Source organism: Phaethon lepturus, unplaced genomic scaffold, assembly GCF_000687285.1.
Source record: "Phaethon lepturus isolate BGI_N335 unplaced genomic scaffold, ASM68728v1 scaffold21447, whole genome shotgun sequence".
Classification (NCBI taxonomy): Eukaryota; Metazoa; Chordata; class Aves; order Phaethontiformes; family Phaethontidae; genus Phaethon; species Phaethon lepturus.
The window spans coordinates 67,386-87,101 of NW_010552843.1; the positions used below are offsets into that span (position 1 = coordinate 67,386).

At 34.7% G+C, this 19,716-nt stretch overlaps 1 protein-coding gene across 1 annotated transcript in view; it reads right to left on the bottom strand.

The window, feature by feature from the left end:
- The window catches only part of STT3B (STT3B, subunit of the oligosaccharyltransferase complex (catalytic)), a 29,676-nt gene extending 10,833 nt beyond the window's left edge, over positions 1 to 18,843 (bottom strand). Inside the window, exons 1-8 of the mRNA XM_010291353.1 lie at positions 18,741 to 18,843; positions 16,723 to 17,010; positions 14,942 to 15,007; positions 11,276 to 11,375; positions 6,612 to 6,710; positions 4,837 to 4,983; positions 2,126 to 2,174; positions 298 to 452 (exon numbers count right to left, since the gene is read on the bottom strand). Coding sequence (XP_010289655.1) covers positions 298 to 452; positions 2,126 to 2,174; positions 4,837 to 4,983; positions 6,612 to 6,710; positions 11,276 to 11,375; positions 14,942 to 15,007; positions 16,723 to 16,995 — 889 coding nt within the window. The 5' untranslated portion in view covers positions 16,996 to 17,010; positions 18,741 to 18,843. The remainder of the gene's footprint in view (positions 1 to 297; positions 453 to 2,125; positions 2,175 to 4,836; positions 4,984 to 6,611; positions 6,711 to 11,275; positions 11,376 to 14,941; positions 15,008 to 16,722; positions 17,011 to 18,740) is intronic.
- Between the last annotated feature and the right edge of the window lie 873 nt (positions 18,844 to 19,716).

Below are 19,716 nucleotides of genomic sequence, written 5' to 3' on the forward strand. Positions count from 1 at the left end.
CAAGATCAGTATGTGGAAGAGCATGCAAGTCCAGATGTAGAACAGAACCATACCGACAAATATTTCCATCCCACCTCTTGGGACAACACTCCATCACCATTTCACCAATCTCTGCATTTTTACAACTGGTATTAAGTACTGCTGTGTGCAGGCAACTTTTAATAATCCTCTTTAAACACATTGCTTTTAAGCCTTTCTCAGAACAAGCCATATACCAGCTTTGAGCAAACAAAACCAAAATAGAATCAAGTTGAAGGCAAGATTTTTTCAAAACAATTTTAAAATATTTTCTCTTACCAAAGACTCTTTCATCATTGATGTTTTTGATACAGAACCACAGCCCTGCTGGGAAAGTACACACGAGAATATGCAGATCAAAAAAGAAGGAAACCCATGTTGTAGGCTGATGCTCAGACACAGAGGCAATGATCGGGATGTGAATTTTCGCATACCTTTTTTAAAAAAAATTCAGTTCAAATTATTTTGAAAAGATAAAATTATTAAAACTTGTAAACATTAGGAATTCTGCAATTCATTTCAAAGGAAGCATTTCAATTTAAAATGGCAAGTGCTCTATTCAGCAGAAATCTGATGAAACCTTTATACCAAAAAAGTCCCCAGGTCTTACTGTATTTAGGTAGTATTTGGTGTATAGAGTTATTTAGAACACCAATATAAAGGATTATTTCCACACTAATTAAAAGAATGAAAATTATAGATGTTTTGTTTTATTATGGCTACATATGAAGCCAAAATCACCAAAAAAGAAAAAATCACACAGCTATGGAAGCCCTGTCATGACATTTTGAAGAGATAATCACCCATGCCAGTAAGTCTCCTAGATTTTCAACATTGTATTTCAAAAACTCTCCTCTACACAAGAATACCTTCATTTTCTTGGTACATAAAGTTACACAGTATTAAATACTAGGACAGTTACTGATGCCCCTACTTTCTCATGCTGAAATGCTATGTTAGATGCTGGGGGGGGGGCAGGAAAAAACAAACCAAAACCAAACAAACAGGCCTTGTCTACACTTGGAAATACATGTCAACTAAACATGTCAAACACTCAGTGCAGACAAGGACAAAACTTTATTCTATATTAAAGACAGCTATACATACAGACCTGAACTGGGGTGCTACATGACCAAATGGTGAGGTATTAAGCATATGTCCTTTTCTTCACTGAGATCTAGTTCTTATTCAAAACTGCATTGTGTGTTTTAACACAATATGATTTTCTAATGTAGACAAGCCCTCAAAAGTTTAATGCTTTGTATAGATATAGACCACTTCATTTATAGGCAAAGAAAAACATCTGTATGTTCTTCAAATAAATCTGAAGCTTTTTTACTGACATCTGTTCTACTGTATTTATTACAGAGTTGGTACAGAACCCTGCACAAGCTGGAATTTGGAGCCTGAAAAATCTTGAACTGCAGAAGTCTAAGTTCTCCTATCTTTGCTTTTAATCTTAAAAAAAAGAATCTACCAATTGAATTTCACCTTAGATATATTTATCTGAGAAAAATATCTTCAGTTTTATTCCTATTCTCCTGGCTGGCTAAAGAATCTAACATTGGATTTTTAAAGGTTAACTAAAACAGAAGATTAACTTACATGGGTTTTTACCTGTGAAAACACACATGAATAAACCAGAATTGTTCAGAGTAGACATCTGTATACACAAAACAGATGTATAAACATAATAAACAGGCAACATGCAAGATCATATGTGCAACATCTTTGTGATTTTGTGCAATGTTGCGCAATGAAAACAGTCTTAAGGTCCTTAGTAATTTTTAAATGTGTCCTCAAGTGTTGGTACAGCTTTTTGTTATTTTATGCTGAGCAGCACTACAATTTCATATAGCAAACCATACCATTACGTATTCAAAGACTTCCAAAGAAGTAAGAAATTTAATAGACAAATTAGTGAAATGGCTGCAAAGATCATGAAACAGTTACTACGAACGCTTTCTTTAGATAGCTGATTTAAGCCCACTATATCCTCCTTGACTGAAATACTAAATGGATTTGAGGATGAGGAGAGCAAAAGTTTATTAGTTTTCAGTAGAATGCTATTGATATCTAAATCCTTATATCCATTATCCTTACTTACCCAGTGTCCCACAATGAATAAAATCTGCCACTCCAAGGAGCAATATAACCTGAAAAAGAGAATGGGAAAAAACACACCTTTTGCTGCCCAGGCATTGAAATGCAATAATATTTCTACTCCCTCAAATTATAGCACAAACCCAAAGAAATGTCATTGAACTTGTAATATATGTGAATCAGACCTACTGCATTAGGCAGGCTACAAAAACTACCAACCATGACGCTTGTTTTAGAAGAACACACTCTTACAGGATCACACTGTACTCACTGAGTATCAAGACACACAAACCTCCAAAAGTCAAAGCAATGCAATAATAAAATATTTCTCAATGACAGATAGCAACCTATAGTCTGTAAAGAAATATAAGAAAAAGAAAACATAATTGATAAGAAAGTATTTAATTTTTCTGATATGCCTGAGCAGGAAACTGAGAACGACCTATAGCCGAAACACTAATATTCCATGAAACACTGGTTTCCTATTGTTTATTTACTGATGGATCTACATGTGGCATGGAATATAAAAGCTGTTACTAGATAGGTCGATAAGCTTTACATGTGTTTGGTTTTTTTGGGTTTTTTTTTTTTTGTTTTTTTTTTAACAAAGCCCTTAGATATCATAAGATGAAAAGAAACAGTATCATTGTAAGGTGAAAGATAAAAATTATTAACAGTTATTACTAAGATTATTCTTCCATTTTAGTTCCACTTTCCTTGCAACTGTTTCAGCTCCCTCTGAAGACAGATACAGACAAGTTGAAATAGGAGAAAGTTAAATCCTTTTGTTTATTACCCAAGTCTTTGTGCATGACACAATAAGTCTTCCCTCTATCTGATATTTAAAATTAGTATAATCTGACTGAAGATTTTAGTTCAGTATCTAGTTTAGACATTTAAATATTGTGGTTAATGTTCTATGACAAGACATATTTTTCCATTCAGTCTCTGGATGCAAAGCTTTCTCCCAAACCACTGCATGCACAGGAAGTTGCTGCCACTAGATGGGGAACTATCAGTTATGGTCTTCTCTGGATGTATCCAAAACATGAGATTAGATGGCATTCACGTGAGGGTGCTGAAAAAGTTGGCCAATACGATAACTACAGACCATCTTCATCAGGATGATAAGGGAGGCCCCTGGTACCTGGAAAATGGCTAATGCTACACCTCTAGGAAAGACAAGAAGCAATATGCAGGAAACTACAGGCCAGTAACCCAAGTCCCTGAAAAGATCATGGAGCACAGCCTCCTGAAATACACTTTTTGAACAGTTTTCCTCATTTCTCATTTATAAGCTGAAGAATGGGCTGGAAACAGACCATTTGACACATTGAAAATTGGTTGTCCTGACAAGCTCAAAGTAGTACTCAGTGGATCAGAATCCAGCTGGTGGCTAGTAAAAAGTAAAAATATCCCAAAGGCCAAAACAGTGAACTGTGCTAAATTGAGAAGAGTGACTGACATGTCTTAGGACAGGACTTCAATCCACAGCCTCAAACCCGTTCATACAGGGTCCAGATGTGGGCACCCTTTTGCAAGAAGATTATTAGGAAAACAGAGAGGGATCAGAGCGCCGTGAGATGGTCAGGAGCCCAGATCGCACAGCATACCAGAAGCTGAGGGAACAAGGTTCACTCCATCTGGTGAAACAGTGATACTGACGAGTGAACTTCAGAAGCTGAAAACAACACTTCCTAAGAACTGCAACAGAAGACATATTTTGCTGCACACTGAGATTAGAAGCCGAATTTTGTTTTGATATGCCAGTCTGAAAATTTTTGCTATTAGTAGTACCTGCTCATACGTACTGAAAGGCAAATCATAAACCATCAAGTTTTAGAAGACTTTCAAACAAATAGAGATGTTAAGTATTCTTTTGGAATAATAGTATCATAATCAACAAAAATAAAACTGCTATTGAACAGTCCAAAATGTTAAACAACTGATACAAAAAAAAATTATGCCAGAAACATTGCTAAAAAGTACAAGAAAGAAGTCAGCTAAGATAAAAACAAGTTATGTCTCAGGAAAGTGGTTTTTCTTTCCAAAATAAAACTCTGACAAAATAGAACTGTATTTGAGGTATAATATTAAGATCATGCAATTTAAACAAAGAAGAGTCAATTTTTGCATAGGTAACATTTAGCTACGAAAATAAGATTGCTTTTTCTTCATCGAGGGAAGGAAATACAGTATTCCATCACCAAGGAAGTATATCATAGAATCAGAAGATGGCAGTGAGGCATCTAGGGATGGCAACCAAGCAAAGACAAGCTCATTTTTGTGAGATTGGGTAGAACAGCCTTGAAGACTGGAGGCTGAACCACAGAAGCAGAATTTACAGATTAATTCCAGTCACACAGAAATCAGATTCAAGTATTTCAGAAAGTAAGCAATCTGACCATGACCTTGTCAATGTCAATCAGAATAGATTAGCTCTACATATCTTCACAATACACTTTGGCTATAGTTATGTTCCTCATCCAGACTGACTTCTTACATCATTATGTGGAGAAACCCAAAATATTGGAATAATGCTACAAAGTTTTTTTTCTGCAGCCCATAGAACACAGTGAATTCCAACACACAGAAATAGAGAGTAACATGGGCACAGGTTTGCTGTAGCACTGCCAACAACTACTTTAGACTAAACCAAATGTTGATCATCACGTTTGCCTGCTCCAATGATAAACTAGTTTTACATTTATTTACCTGTGTATGTCAAATAGATGACACTCAGGAATACAATACCAGCAGCTAATGAGACACCCAAGAAGAACAGTGTCTGAAATTCTTGCTTTGTTAATCTGTCTCTCAGATACTGCAAAAATGCATATGCCTGCAGCAGTGCAAAAACACCTGAAGAAAGAGGAAAGTCTTTGTTTAAATGCTGAAAAGTAGTAACAGCTGTTTAAGCAATTGGCATACTTTGGCTATATTTTGACTTAGCAAAATAAATCTAAGGTACACCTTTACATACAAAAACTAGTATAAAAATATCTTTCTGACAAATAGCCTTTAATACTTAGCAGGGATGATACTTTCTTGCAGTGACAGAAACTTGAGAGAAGCAAAGAATGTTTTGGAGAGTATTTTATAACAACAAAAGGTCCAATACCCATCACCTCTTTGCTCCCAAATTAAATGTGGGTAAGGGAGAGAATCACCTGAAAACTAGATTGCACTGATGATGACAAAAACATGGGTTAACATACCTAGATCTGGTGAAAAATTAAGACACAGACCCCAGGCAACAGACAAACAAGGTTAATATAGAAATATACAGAAATTAAGCTCCTGAACAAAACAGGAGGATTTAATGAAAGAAAAAAACCAAAACAAAACCCCAAGCATTAGGTGATGTAGACAACTGAATTACATAAAGCTAGTGTTGAAACACCAGAATTCACTGGGTAGGCACCCCACACCCTCAAAAAGGCTGTTCAGAGTTTAACGTTAAGCCAGAACTTGGACACGATTTTTCTGTTGTTATTCATTTCAATGCATATAATCAGATCAATCCAATGATTAGTCCATTCAAAAGCAAAAATTCTCTGGTAGCTGGCAGAAAAAGAAAATATAACTCAAGTATATGGTCTTTCTTCAATTTAACAATAAATTTGAGATGCACAGTGTTGAAATTCCCTAGTTCTGAACTCCTAGAGAAAGACACAAACTCTATTCACTAAATAAATGTAAAATTCTTCAGATATAAAATGTAGTTTGATAATCTTTGCTCTTTCCATTATATTCAGATTGTTGAAAAAAAAAAATTCTCAATTTTTACAAGTATTTTTATTGGTAAATTTTAATGGTATTCCAATCATTGTCCCAAATATATTTTGATAAGTGACTACACATTAATAAAAATCTGAGGAATCTAACAAACTAAACTGTATCACACAGTCTATGCACTTAAACATAAACCTTTAAGTCTTAGTAGAGGTTATTGCTGTGAAGAAATCAAGATGTCTGACAGTTAACAACTACTGAAAAATCAACACACTTCAAAGAAATAAAAAGACAAGATTGAAATAAGCTATTTAAAAATTAGCCTCCTGATCAGTAATTTAAGTTATTTGTTTTTAACCCACTTTGGGAAACACAGTTTTTATTGAGCAATTTGGTTTTAGAGTTGATAGTCTTCTGTAATTTTTCAGTAAGGAACGTTTCAATTGTGCAATGCTTGAAGGCAACTGTATATTGCAAAAGAGTAGAGGTTATCAATGTGTAAAATAAGTGCTTGTCAGAATGCGTAACTGATCCAGTGTTATGGAGACATTTTACCTCCATTAGCTCCCACAAAGAAGGATAATGTGTCAACTGGAAAGAAAACTTCCCTACAGACACTAAATTGTACCTCTTTTTCCTTATCAATTTGGTTTGTTAGTATGTATTTTTCCTAATACAAGGAAACAAAGCTGCAAGGATTTGAGGTTTTCTTGTGCTAAGCAGGCTGTTTGGAAACAGACATTTAGGTTTCTTACCTGCAGCTGCCATGTGTTCACTTGTTCTAATTGGCTGAAATCCCACAAAAGGTATCTGCATCGATAATATTAACCCCACAATGTAGAAAGTGCTATATGCTAGGGGAAGGAAAAAAAAAAGTGAGGAGAGGGAAGGAAGAGAAAGATGGAAAAAAAATGAATATAGGCATTTCAAAAAGCATTGGTTCCACAGTAGAGTCCATCCTACCCCCAACTTCAGTGATAGTGGAACAGAACCATATAATTCTACATATTTCAGCCATCCTAATTACTTTTTCCTGCTTTGACTAGAATAAACCTGCTTACTGCATCCAATTTTAGAGGAAGCAGCAAGTTATTGTTGTTCCTAATGGCACTGTTTTTCCTCCTCCTAGGGAAATAAACCACTACCTAAGAGGCTCTAGCTTGGAAATACTTTATTCTTACATCTTGTTTTCAAGGGTCGTGGGTGGGGGAAGAGCTCTTGGACAAGAAGAGACAAAAGAAGCTTTCTATATGAGGAGAAATTGAAGGGACCAGACCTCAAAGAAGCAAAACATTTATAAGTCCACTACCTATGTGGAAAATGCAGAGAGGTATGCTTGTTCGTTTTTTTTTTAACACAGGAGCAGAGGAATGCCAAGAAACTAAAAAGCAATAGAATTAAAAATTAATATTAAAGTGCACATATTAATAGATGTATATCAACCATGGGGACTCATAACCCCCCAGAAAGTAGAAGGCAAGAACATCATTAATATTAAAAATATGAATGATTATTATGTATGCACTAAGACACACATACTTGACTTTGTCAAGGTTTTGGTCCTCAAAATTCCAAGGTGAAGGAGGGGAGGGGAAGAGAGAAATACCAACTCTGAACAGCCATGAGTCTGATTACATTTGTAAGTAACCAGCCAACTTAAAGTCCAAATATATTTTTGTTCTTTCAGTTGCAAAACAGCAATAGTCCACCTCCCAGATTTTTAAACACTCCTACAAATCATAAACCCCTGTCTTTGTTACAGCCTCAAACTTACAAGGAGATCGCTGTTCTCATACAATCCTTTACTAACCTCCACGAGAACAGGTTTGGGGAGCACATCATTTACCAGTGGTATTATTTCCATAGTACCTGTGTGCTGTCACTGGGGGATTATGCTCCCAGGGTACTGTATGCTTCCAAAAGTCACAGAAGTGGCTGCGATCGTAATTCCAACCACTTGCTGTCTTCTCTGGTGTATTCTTTCAAGCATCTGTATTGCTTGGCTACTTGGCCTAGCTACTGATCTATTCTCTCTTACGTCACTGAAATATGTTTTTGCTGTAGGAATCTAAATTTTTGAAGAATTCACTACAACATAAATCATTTACTGTACCATCGAAGTGTTACAACACTGCCATCCTGTGGAAGTTCAATGATTGGCATAAATCACTACATTTCACATTTGTTAGACCACTGTAAATCATATTTTTTAAGCCTAGTCCTGCAACTATTATACCTACAGTATAATAATACTTATTCCCACTTCTTTCAAACAGCTATCACATATGTCTGCCTGGTATTGAAAACATGGAAATTTACACAGCAACACAATTTTTCTAGGAACTTAGATACATCAAGGTGATCTATCATCACAAACTTTCCTTTACATTCTACTGTGTGCACAGTCTTTGCAAAAACAAGAATTTTGATTCCTGCAAGCTACTCTCATGGTTATAACTTTGACTAGGTCAAGAACAAAAATGTTCTGACATACTGGGGATAAACTCATTTTACAAACAATTTTCATTGCTGTACACTACACAAACACAGGAAGAACCTACTGAAAAACTTCTTCAGAGGGTATGATCAAATACCGGACCACATACTTTCAATTAATGGATTATAATGATCAGAAATACATGCTAATCATCTGAAGTTTTAGAATACTGAAGTAGTTGATATAAATATATGCCTTCTCACTATTTAAATTATAGAATCCAATACATAGAACAAGGAATTATTGAAATTAAGTTTTAAATTATGGAAGATCCTTAAGTGTTTTTGTTATTAAATATATTGAAAAGTATACAAAACTTAAGCATTGTACAGAAAAAAAATCAGATTTTCACTTGAAAATTACCAAGTCTCTAAAGTGTGCAAGCATGACTTAAATCTCTATTGGTACCTTTCCAAACATAAAACCATTCACTTTTTAAACATATGATAAACTGCAAGAGAAACTACAAGTACAATAACAGAAAATAATATCAATGGTTCTTGTGTCTGAATAAAGAGGTTTTTACCTACACAAGTGCTGCTAATACACTGGAATTGTAAGCACTTGTTCTTAATTATTCAGCTAGCAAGATCTGAATGAAAGATACAGACCACTGTCAAGACAAAAAAAAAAGATGCACAGTTTAAGCTTTCAAATGTAGGTAGCATGATCACCATTGATGCCAACTGAGTCAGAAGTTATCTGGCTGATAAATTTATCTGCCTGCAAGTCATAAAATATTTTTAAATTGGCAGCAAGTTCACGTTCTGGGAAATTTTTACTCATTAAATGATTCTGAATTGCACTGCTAGGCATATCAGATCATGTCCCATCAACCTTTTCTTTGGTGTATGAACACCCATATGGAAAATGCACACCAGGAAATCATCACTATTTTAAAAAACTTGGTGTTACCAAGTATCGTTCTTTACATTTCTGTTATTATGTTAGATTCAACATTCATCCGTTACAAAAGTTAGGCTTGTTCTAGTTTAAAATAGAGCAACTGATCCAGAGATTAAAATCCCCAAAATTCTCAGTAATAGTAAAATGGATGCAGATTTTACCAGCTACTGTCAGTTGACAATAGTTTTAGCTGCACATTGGTAGATTTTTGAGAACGATGAGACTGCTGCAGGCACATTAGCAATTGCATACCACAGAAACCCCAAAAATATCTTTATTCTCCCTATTTCCATGAGGTTTTGTAAACTCTTGTCCCTGTCTGAACAGTTCGGAAAGGAAGCACACTTCCATTTCTTCCTAGAAGTGCTTAAACATTCTCACCTGTTTTATAAAAACATCCTGTTAAACAAACCTAGAAATCACATACTAATGCGAGATGTAGAGACTTCTCTCTGTGTACGGCTTCCCATGAAGCTTAAATTAAGCCAGCAGTTGCAATGAAACAGCAGAGCAGCAATCACATTTTCATTCTGACAACTCTGCTGAAGTACATCTCCCTCACAGCTGAAGGGCAATAACATCTCAAAACACCGTAGCTATTTGCAAAATAAACGTCTGCCAAAACTGTTAATTCATATGAACCTGCAGTACTATTTTCCCCAGAGGAGTTCAAAGACTAGTTCACTGAAAGCTGAAAAAGCAAGAGTGCTTATTCTTTATTGTTTCTGGTTACCACGTTGCTTCAGGATTTTATAATTAGTTGATTTAATTTTCTCGTGTCGAGCTCACGGAAATTGGAAAATGAAAATATTCACTAAAACAATTTTAAAAGCAAAACAAGATAAATTACTTTCCCCTTAAGTTATGAAGTACTTAATGAAAAAGTTAAGTAACAATAACATTAAAAGTTAAAGGTGGGTTAGAGTTTTTCTTTTAAAAGAATTTCCATTTCTAAATTATATAAATAGACTAGCAAAGAAGCATGAAACCAGTATCTACAGTTTTGATAACAAAGACACAAAACTGAACTTCAGTAAGTATTAGAATATATAATGGTTCAAATACATACATGTAAATACAGTAATTTTGCTAGCAGGCACTAAGAAAAGCACTAAAATAATTAAAAATACAAAGATAAAACAGTATTTAAATGGGTAATGAAAACATATTTGCAAATATGAAACATCCTGTGGCATTACACTGCAACTCACTATGTTCTCAAACTATCTATTGTAAAGGTTTCACATTAGGGAGTCAAAAATGTTCTAGCTAACTTATAAACCTCTGAATACCTGAATTGCTTATTGTTTATTTCATTCACACACCTACACCATGGCCAACTGATTTAACTGGTAAAGTCTCTGTAAAAACAGTTTACAGAGTATTTAAATGTCAGGCAAATAAATTAAAAAGTTAGTCTCCTAAGATTACTATTCACACGTTCCTGAAATAGGAAGGAAGGCTGACCCATTGATCTAATAAAATTTTAAGAATTCACATGGAGTGGACAGATTCTTACATTACTTTTTAGTCTAGGTTATATAAAACATACACGGCTGCTTAAAATTCCCTATGTCTTTTCTCCTATATGTCACAATATACTATATGTTTGGATAAATTTCTGCTGCACAACTTTTTAAAAGTAGCAATTGTTTAACATACTAGGAAAACATAAAAATATGAAACATCATTATGGGCACACACATTATATATATAAACAATACATTAAAAATTATTCTACAAATATCAAACCATATAAATATATTTTTTCAGTGCACCAGAAAGGAAAAATTAATTAGCAGCTACGTATATGAAATTTTTCGAAGTGTGAGTATGTTTTAACTCCTTATTTCTATGTTGCAGAAAACAACTTACTCTAATCAGTAATGAAATTAATAAAATGCAACATGATATGAAATTACTTAATTCCCACTTCCTACAAAACACATCAGTATCATTAATTTCCTATCTCATGATTCAGCATTTGAGAATGACTGTTCAATGAACAAAACTTACCTATGTAGACCCTTCTGCTGTATCTCTGCATCAACAACAGAACAAACACATGCAGTGGAATAAGGTTGATGATGAAAACATAACCACCCCATGCAGAAACCTATGAGAAAGGGAATAGGAAATTAGATCCGAAAATATCTGCAAATTCTTAGGATAGCCAATGCTGGATTTATACACCCTAATGGTCTAAGAAGAAAACACAAACCCCATCTAGACAAGCAGTTAGAACTACTAGTAATACTAGCAGTATCTTTCTCAATATTTATTAGCAAAAAAGGAAAAAAAACCAACAAACCCCCCACATATCAAAGTATTAAAGACTTTCGAAATGGGCTGGTGGATATTTAATGCTATTGTTCCTGTATCTCCCTCTCTTTCCAAGCTAGTCTGGTCACAGTGGCAAACAAGAATGTGATGCTGGGGGCTTTTCCCCATGGTGAAGGCTGCGGCAGGACTCCTACGTAGGATCCAAAATTTTCCTTTGACATAAAAATTTAGCACCATGCTCTGCACTTTTTGGTGGGGACAGGAAACAGTATCTCCAGCCAGAGAGGAGAAAGGGAGTACACCTCCGGGACCAGAACTCCTGGAGCAGAGCAGCCAATGCAGGTTGCAGTGTAAGGAAAGAAACAAAAGGAAGGGAGAGGATGCACAGGGAAGCAGGGCTGGGCACTGTGGAATGGTGAACAACAATATCACAGATACTGCAAACTTGTAGTAACAGCAGCACTTGAGAAGCACTGGTATGATGTACTTAGAACTGAAACACTGCAATGTTATCAATATATCACTGATTGCTAGTTTAGATAAAGATTTAATGAGCTATCATTACAGTGCATTATCTAAATTTCTAACTTATTTAGAAGGGCTAATGTTGACTAGACAATCTGTATTTTAACACATGTCAAATTACAATCTAGACTTCTCACCTATGTACCATGCCTACCCTAGATCTTAATTTTTTAAAATGCACTAGCTAATGCGGTTTTCACTTTAATTGTACTTTAGAGCTTAGATTCACGTAGATATTTTTAAAGCCCTAGAATCAAAAAACAAACCCACATGACTATGCTCTATAGAACAGATTCCAAAATAAGGATTAGGTCAAGTGCTAGTTTTTGATACTAATACTACAAAACCCAGTGTTTCAAAATTTGGGGTAACCAATTTAGGCAATGTGAAACAGGTAGAACAGACGTCTTAAATTTTCTAGAAACTCGTTTCAGATAATCATGATCCTATTGCCAGATTACCAACATGGAGTATCATGGTTTACACAGGCAAGTTTGTTTATTGAGAGAAAAATATTATATGAAGACAGGTAAGACTAGAATAGAATGAGAACAAATGTGCAATTAGGACACGGTCATATTTAGGGAAAGGCTTGAATGAAGCAGGTAGCAGACAGTTTGTATGGTCCAGACATCTGCATCTCTAATTATCAAAATATTAAATCAAATCTAAGCACTGAAGATTGTACTGAACTGAAGATGCACTTCGGAATGTTTCAAACAAAACTGAGACATCCTCATAGATCGGCAAAAAGAGTGGAAACATGCCACTATTCCTACAAGGGTTGCTTCAATGTAAAGCTTTGTTTAATTTTACCTCCTTGTCATAAAAAGCTATGCAAAGCAGAAGTTGCTAAAGTCAAATAAATGTTAAAAATAGAAATGCAAGAAAAAACCACTTCTCCTTATGGAATGCAATGCAGTGCTATGAGTCAAATTACCACAGGGACTTAGGTATACATTTTAAGCAGATTTAGGTATCAAGAAAGATTTCTGTCAGTCATTTCTCTTGCAAGGAGCTGTTCCCCAAACTTCCAATACAAGGACTGACTCTTACTACCTCAAAATTGGGATTTAATTTTCAACTGACACTGAAAGCATAACTAATTCCACCAGAGAAAGACAAATGAACACTATATAATGAATAGTACAGTTATGCTTTGTCCTAAGAATTTACCTAAGCAAAATGTCTAGAAGGGCGTCTTAACAAAATTCTTTCCCAAATGGAAATACAATATATGGAAAGCCACCACCAGGCACACTCTGTGAGCACTATAATTCTATCATCTAATCACTGAGGCTAAAGCTATGGACAAATCTTAATCTTTCACTAGCTGACAGCGCTTGAAAGGAAAAGAAAAGAAAAAAACATTAGTTTACATTCAAGGATTGAATGTCATGATGGTGACATTGATTCCATACGTTCTGTCACCATGCACACTCTAGATCACATCCCCTCCCTCTCATACAATCCCACACATCAAGACACTAGTCAGACTAAGATGGGAAGAACTTGTTATTGTGTTATTTTTTCAGCAGTAAAATTGTAAAAAGAATTGTATTTGTTATCTGCATATTTACGAACGGCACTTTTAAAGGATCTTGCCAATAAACTGGTGCAAAATAAAAAAATACTATGGTATGTAAGTATAACAATTCGAAAACTTATTTGCCTGATTTTGTACTGCACAGAAGTCTGTACCAAACCTACAGGATCTCTTCACTGTAATGCTATATAAACAGCAATGCTATGCATAAAGAAGTGGCTGTTTATTTAATGACTTGGCAAAAAGAAGGAGAAATGGGGGAGGAAATAAATGTACTCTTAACAGGAGATAGCTATCCTTTTTGGCAACATATACAGAGCTATTATTTGCTGTATTAACAGCAAAAATCTCCCAGAAAACCCAATGAAAATGAAAGCTGGAAGAAAACTAGGCAGCATCAAGATAACCTCTGAATTAACCTTGTGCTTTAAATTAAGGCATGCAAAACAGTTCATAAATTCCTTTTTCTTGCAAGCCTAGTTACCTGACTGTAGCAAAGCAGTATCTGAGACCTCAGTTTCAACCAACAAAAAGCAATTAGCCTGACTGTCCCACCACTACCTATTTTGAGGCTAATTTATTTTTCATATAGCCACAAAAAAAGAAAAAGTTTATCAATTAGGGGAAAAAAGGATCTTTGGCTGATTCATACAGGATAATTCCTCAAGTCTAAGGTTTCAGAAGATGGAGGAGGGGGGAAAACCAATTCCCTCCATTTTGCTATTAGTTTTATCTCCTCAATTTTACTACTGTTTTTCCCCTCTTTTAGCCCTTAGGAAAATCTCTACAATAGCCAACAGATCAAGAATGAAAACGGACATTATGATAGTTTAATATGACATTGAATTCATTCAGCAGTTCTGGTGGTAAGCTTTACTTCATGGCATAACTATACCCAAACAAACAGCTTTCAAAGTTTCAAATACACTTTCAAAGTGTAACTTCATCCATAAATTTTAATTATTATTGCATTTTATTAATAATGACACACAGACACATGAATAACAAAGTTCCACTTTAATTCACCTGCACCAGAACAAAAATCCCACTGAATCAGCATACCTATTCACAGCATAGGATAAATTTGGAAGTAAAGTTATTAAACTTAAGAGTTTTTCCAAAAATTGTTCTCATTGTGTTTATTTAAATACTTTAAATTTCAAAATATATATTATGTCTTTTGACTCATATATTTCAGGTTTTAATAGTTATATGAAGCAACAGTTTGGTATTATGGCTCTAACAAAGATTAAAATCTCCTTCTGTTCTTTGTCAACGTATGGATTATTACTCAAACAGTTTAGCTATTATAAATATAAAAGGCTTACCATGTAAAAGTAGGATAGACAGCAGCAGATTGTCCAAAAGACTGACCCAGTTTTCACAGACTTCACCTTTAAAAATAACCATGTATTTATGAATGACAAAAATACTGGACAATATTCAAAAATTTCATTCCAAACAACTGTCAAGAGAACTTCCTTAGCAACTATCAAGTTATATTTGTATGCTCCTGAACTGATGTCCATAAACAAAACCACAGGTGCCATTCATTCACACACAAAAGAGCTTATACCTATCTCTCTACTTAAAGCAGAGGCAGGATGCAATGAAACTCTCTGCTTCACGATCCAAGGTAGAAAAGTGGTTGCAACACCTCTACGCTACTTTCTCTGAGACATTAGACCAGTTTATAATCCTAAGTGTAGACTATCCATGGCTTACTTCAGCTGGCAGCAGACGCAACTCTGCAATTACAGATAAAGGAGCCATTCTGCAATTTTGAAAAACTTGCTGAAGGTTAATGAGAGCATCTAGATACTACTAAAGGTTTAGCAGGATCCATAAATTGGCCCAGGAATATGATTTTGTCCAAAACTGATGGTGGTGATTGTGAAGTGGGAAAATAGGAATGAAAAAGCAATATTAAATAAAGCTAGAAAGTTATCTATAAAATATATTTGATTCACACATAATTCTGCAAGAGTTCATGCAAACATTATTGCACTATGCAGTTTACTTAAATGAGTTCCCTAAGAACAGATAACTGCTATCACATCTCAGTTGTTATAAAGGAACAAGGTAGGTTGATTCTATTATTGTTATCAAACACAGTACACCTTCAGAGCTGCAGTTTATTCTAAATCCAGATTTTAAAAAACTGCATTTAAGTAACACCAGTCATTCAGTCATGAAAAACTTGAATTCCCTTCCATTATACTCCTACCAACTATATCGTGTTTGAAATATTCTAAAGCTAAAAAACTTGTGAGAACACATCTGCTTATCAAAAGTAGAACTCTTGACAAGATCATGGGAAAAGCTGTAATGACCACGTACATATATGGAGACTCTCAAAATTAAAAGTATATGCATTCAAGGAACACACAAGGGACAGTACCATACAGTGTCTATGCTGAATTAACAATATAGTTATGCTATTTGTGGTATTTCCAAAATAGATGCATCAGCCCAGAAAACTCCAGCTTGCCTAAACACCTTCATACAAAACTGCATTACATACACAATTCTATACACAGATTAAGGAGTAACAGACAAGCTGCACTAGCAAACAGGCTAGTTAAAAGACAAACTTTTTTTTTTTAAAGCATGCAAGCAATAGCAATATCTTGCTCTGGACAGCTTTGGGTATTTAATTTGAATCTTTAAATCAAACCCCATTCCCTCTATACAGTCAACAGCTTCTCCAAAAGACAATTCAAAGCACTTTATATTCAGAGTCTATTGCTTTTTACCAGCTAAATAAGGAGGCTAAAGTTTGACACTCTCATAATACTAGTAACTACAAACTGAAAAATAGAAACAACTCTTCTGTTTGCTTTAAATTTATAGACATTATTATTATTACTACTACCATCAGACACACATAATTTGGTTGAACAGTACTTTTACATAACAAACTGAAGAGCATGATTATGGAGTGGTTCAGATCATGTGACTTCTCAGTACTTGCCTGATCAAGAGCCAAGGGGAAGAGGGATGGGAGGGAGGAAAACACGAATTCAATGGTTTCTAAGAAAAATCAGTCATTTGGTTGGAGGAGGAACCAAAAAACCTTTCCAAAGCAAAAGACTCAGCAATTACTTACCCATAAATAGTATGTGAACTGCAGTGCAAAAATAGCTATGCCTTCATTGTCAAATGATCCTGCTACTGATCGGGATATGTAACCTGGAACTATGGCAATAAAACAGGCAGCTAAAAGCCCTGCTCCCTGGTTCCACAGTTCTCTGGTGAGCAGGAAAGTAGAAATAGCTGTAAGGCCGCTAAAAACTGGTGCTAGGAACACACATACATCTCTTATATGGACTGTCACGTTAAGCATATTTAAAATCCAATGTATAAGGCCTGCTGTCACCATCAGTCCTGGGTATACCTAAAAGGAGGGGGAAAAAACAAACACACACACACTAGGTTATTGCAGAAAATTATCATGGCAGGTTTATTTGCATATAGTTTGCAATGGAAACAGTCATTTCTTAAGCTGATATAAGCAGTGAGCAGGTAAAGCTGATGGAATTATTTTAATACTACTTTAATCATGTTTTGACAACACCACTGAATACCAGACATTCTTTAAATTCTATCCAAATGCTAACAATTATATATAATCCATTTTGTAAATGAATAAGCAGTATACAGATAATATCCTATCTTTGCCTGACATTTATCATATGGGAAGAATCTGTCGTTAAGGTATGGAAGCAGAAGTTAAAAGTTTGCAAGAGAATTTCAATCCAGCTAACAGCTTTAAGAAAAACAAAACAAACTCAAAACCCCTAAGACAACAGGAAGAAACCCAACATTTCCCAGCCCTATCCATTTTCCTGCAAAATATACCATGCTACTCTTTCGCTTCTTGTTACCCATGGAGAAAGAAAATGTGCATCAATAAGGTTTTTTTTTTTTTAAAGCTGAAAAGCTGACGGACAGTCAGCTGAATATTCTGTATTTGCAAGACATCTGTAGACATCTTTGGATATGAAGAATTAAAATAAAGTCCTATAAAATTGAATTAAGATGCCCTCCAGGAAAAGTAGCATAGACTTAACACAAATCTATTGAATCCATCATAGAATATGGAGAACTTTAAAATATTCTCAGTAGGAATTCTACCTTCCCACATTTATCAACATTAGAAAAATCAATAGGTACTTGAAAAGTTAATACATACTTCACCCGCCTTAGTTTCTTTCGAAAGCTAAGAAGGGCATTGTACTAAATTAAATTAACAAACGACAGACTGTTCCCCTGCATATATCCTTGAGAGCTGGTTTTCAAGATAAACTATTTTCAAGATAAACATTATTTTGCAAGTCACATGCTATATTATGTATGCAGGCAACATTTCAATTCTATTTCCTAATGGTTTTTTTTTTATATAAGAGAGGTATGGAAAAAACACATACATATGTTACATAAAAAGCGCCTCAAGTATCTCTAAGATATTAAAACAAATGGTGATCTAATTGTTACAAAAAGCTTCGTAAATGCATTTAAATGGTATGTACTGTAATTAAAAAGTTTTAACGGACTTTCACACATTAAGTAATGTGGCTGTGTTACTTCGCATTACTAAAGCTATTCTATCAATGAATTATATTTGTGTTCTGACTTGATAATATTGTTTTGTATACCTTTCCTGCCTTGCAACTTTCATCAATACCAATCTTACCTACTCCTGATGTTTCATACAGGTGCCCCACTCATTTGATTCCAAAAGGTCTTTTCCCAGTAAAATCCTAACATTTTCCATTCACACAAGAGGTCCACTCAAAATACACCACTGGATTAAAACTTGTGCCTTAAGAGATTTGGATAAGATAACTGTTTCTAAAAAAAAAAGTTTTTCTTTTTTTCATTTCATACACCAGAATTACAGAAATCATAATACCCTTGTTTATTACTATTAGAAGTTCAGATGTAAGGAAGTAAAACTCAGTTCTATCTTTCTTGTTCACAGTATGCTGTTGGATAAAGACTAAAGCACGTTGACTTACCTTAAAAGTGTATTTTATTAAAATTCTTTTATCAATGTTGAATTTGTATTGAAAGTTCAAAAGACTTACTGCAAAGTCATCTTTAAGTTATTATTACAACACTTACAGTTCCACCTACTATTCTTCCCAGTGGATACCATGCTCTTTCATCGAACCAATTTAAAAATTCATAAAACCCATGGGATGCAAGATGATGTGTTGATCTATAGTTAAACCTAGAAAGAAAGAGAGGAAAAAGGGAGGGAAGATAAAAATCAAGAAGCTAAGTTTTAGGCATACCTTAAGTCATCTGTTTTCTAAGTCCTAGAAAGTAATTAAACTTTAGCATCTCATTTAGTATATAAGTACAACAGTCCTCTATAAATCTATAGTTTTAAACTAAATTACTAGGCTCTCAGTTACTAACCACACTGTTTTCTTAATTTCTCCAGCCAGTGCATATACATAGATGAAATGTTACAGTTCTGGGGTTTTTATTTTGTAAACATTAAAAAGTTTTCTATCACTCTGACAAACAGTCCTGTAATTTTCTGCATTCCTTTTTAAAGCTAGTTTTCAAATATAGTCTATCAACCAATTATTGATAACATCCGTCTATCAACCAATTATTGATAACATCCAGAATACCACTTAGGCAGAATTAAGACCATGGAAGAATCAACGCAAGACACCCGTTCTGAGACAGGATAGCTACCCAGTACATCTACTGCTGCTCTACTTCATGTAACGTTGAGAGGTGACGTAATGGAATAATATGCAACACAGGGAATCAGTCTATTTGTTCACACTACCAAACTAATAGCCTTGATATATTCCCTTCTTTCTATCAGTAAGAATCTACACAACACAGAATCTATGTAGATGAAGTTTCATCTTCAAAGATTGTACATTCTGCTGCAGAAAATTCCTTGTAGAACAGAAGCTCTCCCATGCATACCTTCCACACTGCTCATGTACCATTAAAAAACATTGATGGATTGCCATCTTCCACTTTTCTGGCACATAATTTTTCCAAATTCTCAAACTTCAGATAGCAAAACTTTTCAACTATTAGTCCATTAATTCTTCAAATTAGGTATCAG